At 46.6% G+C, this 2,500-nt stretch overlaps 1 protein-coding gene across 1 annotated transcript in view; it reads left to right on the top strand.

Annotated features, from left to right (window-relative positions):
- LOC134465604 (cadherin-2-like) overlaps nt 1-2,500 on the top strand; it is an 87,262-nt gene that overhangs the window by 60,868 nt on the left and 23,894 nt on the right. Inside the window, exons 6-7 of the mRNA XM_063219366.1 lie at nt 350-494; nt 1,023-1,195. Of these exons, the coding sequence (XP_063075436.1) occupies nt 350-494; nt 1,023-1,195 (318 nt within the window). The remainder of the gene's footprint in view (nt 1-349; nt 495-1,022; nt 1,196-2,500) is intronic.

Genomic DNA, 2,500 nt, shown 5'->3' with positions numbered 1-2,500 from the left:
ATGGACATACATACAGGATAAAATACAGAGATATACAGAGGAGATATACAGAGAAGACAGAGGACTTTTGGCTATGGGTCTTCTAATCCCAGACTTCTTTGCTGAAATGGAGAGAGGGGACGGGCGGCTTTTGAGAGGGTTTAGGATTCATGAGGTGTGTGGTGCACTTTGTCTGTGACTGTGCAGCTCTCTCTCTCTCTCTCTCTCTCTCTCTCTCTCTCTCTCTCTCTCTCTCTCTCTCTCTCTCTCTCTCTCTCTCTCTCTCTCTCTCTCTCGCACACACGGCGAACCTCACAGCCACCTACGCCTCCGGCTGCCTTTTAAAGTATTTTGGAATCTCTCCACACAGTTACGAGCCCACGCTGTGGACCTCAATGGCAACCAGGTGGAGAACCCCATCGACATTGTGATTAATGTCATCGACATGAACGACAACCGGCCAGAGTTTGTCCACCAGATCTGGAATGGAACGGTACCGGAGGGCTCCAAGCCAGGTAGGTGAACACACAAACACATGCATGCATTGCACACAGGCGTGCACACACATACACGCACGCATACACGCACGCACACACACACACACACACACACACACACACACACACACACACACACACACACACACACACACACACACACACACACACACACACACACACACACACACACACAGTCACACACAGTCACACTCACACACACACACACACACACACATTCACACACCATAGGATGTTTTTTGCTTATGATCATTTTAGCAAAGAGCTGCTGTGGGCTGTACTGTACTTGCCGACACATTCTTCTGTACTCCAAATAAAGGGGGTAACTGTTTGGCGAGCAGATGACCGCAAGTCTTAACAGTCAGACATTCACATGAGCAGTGGCCCTGAAACAGAGGGTCTAAATAACTAACAAATGGCAGTGAGCAGCCTGTGGTTATTATTCATACTAGCGGTGACAGACAGTGCAGCCAGAGACTTCACCCACAAATTGCTGAGGGGGGTCTCTCCTGCTCTCTCCTGCAGGGACGTCGGTGATGACTGTGACCGCCATCGACAAGGACGACCCCAAAACCCAGAATGGCATGCTGAGGTACAAGATCCTGTCGCAGAACCCAGAGAGCCCCAATCCCAGCATGTTCACCATCAACAACAAGACCGGGAACATTATCACCATGGCAGCAGGCCTCGACAGAGAGGTGAGGAATATGCTGTGTTGTTTTTTGGCATGGTTGTGTTTCTTATTGCCTCCGCCAAGGAGGTTATGTTTTCGGTCACGTTGGTTTGTCTGTCTGTTTGTTTCTTTGTCTGTTTGTCTCTCTGTTTGTCTGCTTGTTTCCTGTTTGTCAGCAGGATAACTCAAAAAGTTTTGAACGGATTTGAATGAAACTTTGTGGAGTTGTTGGAAAGAAATGGTAAAAGGAACAAGTGATTCAATTTTCGTGATGATCCGGATCATTCTTTTTTAGAGATTCTTCACCATTGCGGCATAGGGCAAAATGTCACCTTCCAGTTTCTACTTCCACAAAAACAAGGCAGAAAGACCTGCGCAAAATTAGGGTGTAACATAGTCAAATGTTCTATCAAACAGCACACTTAGTGGAGGTCTGCGCTCTCTTGAGTGCATCTCTAGTTCTGTTCACGGAATCAGAAATCTTGTGTGTTTTTTAAGTGTTTGTGGATATCCTCTGTGCATGCCCGCCATTGTGATGGAATTTGTTTTCGCATTTTAATTGTGTTTAATGCAGCATAGTAATTGCTCAGTGGACGCTGAGCTCAAACAATTGATCAATATTGTTGAAGTCAGCCCAGCGTGACTGTAATGCTGTATGTGCGAAGGTCAACATTTTCACAACGCCGCACACAGAAATGGCCTTAAGGTTTATCTTGTGATAAAGATGTGGGCTTCTCTTTGTCGTGCTGATTCTCAGTACATTGCTGAAGTAATGAGGCTCTCTGTGCACACTGTTGATTAGCATCGCCAAAATGAGCTTAGAAATGGACTCCCTACCTCACACTTATTTAGCCAAAGATGGAGAAAGCATGCCTCAGCAAGCAGCTAAATGTTTTTTTTTTTCAGCTCGTTTTTGATCTGCATGTGTGTGTGTGTGTGTCTGTGTGTGTGGGTGGGTGTTCGTGTGCATGTGTGCCTGTGTGGGTGTGTACTGTATATGTGTTCGTGTGTGTGTGTGTGTGTGTGTGGGAGGGGGGGGGGTGCGTGTTTGTGTGCGTGCGTGGGTGTATGGGTGTGTCCGTGTGCGTGTGTGCATGTATGTGTACGTGCCTGTGTGGGTGTGTGTGTGTGTTATGATGGTGGGAGTGAGATTGTGTGTGTGCGTGTAAGTGTTTGTGTTTGTGAGTGCATGCAGGCATGCATGCATGGCTGTCTGATCTATAAATGGTTTTAATTGGATTGCCCTGCTCAGTGAAATAAAATGTAAATAAATATATAAATGAATGCCTGAGAGAGAGACGAAGAGAGAGAGAGAGAGAGAGAGAGAGAG

This window comes from Engraulis encrasicolus, chromosome 16 (genome assembly GCF_034702125.1).
Source record: "Engraulis encrasicolus isolate BLACKSEA-1 chromosome 16, IST_EnEncr_1.0, whole genome shotgun sequence".
NCBI classification, from domain to species: domain Eukaryota; kingdom Metazoa; phylum Chordata; class Actinopteri; order Clupeiformes; family Engraulidae; genus Engraulis; species Engraulis encrasicolus.
Note: the sequence above shows the minus strand (reverse complement) of the source record. Positions and strands in the feature narration are given on the sequence as shown.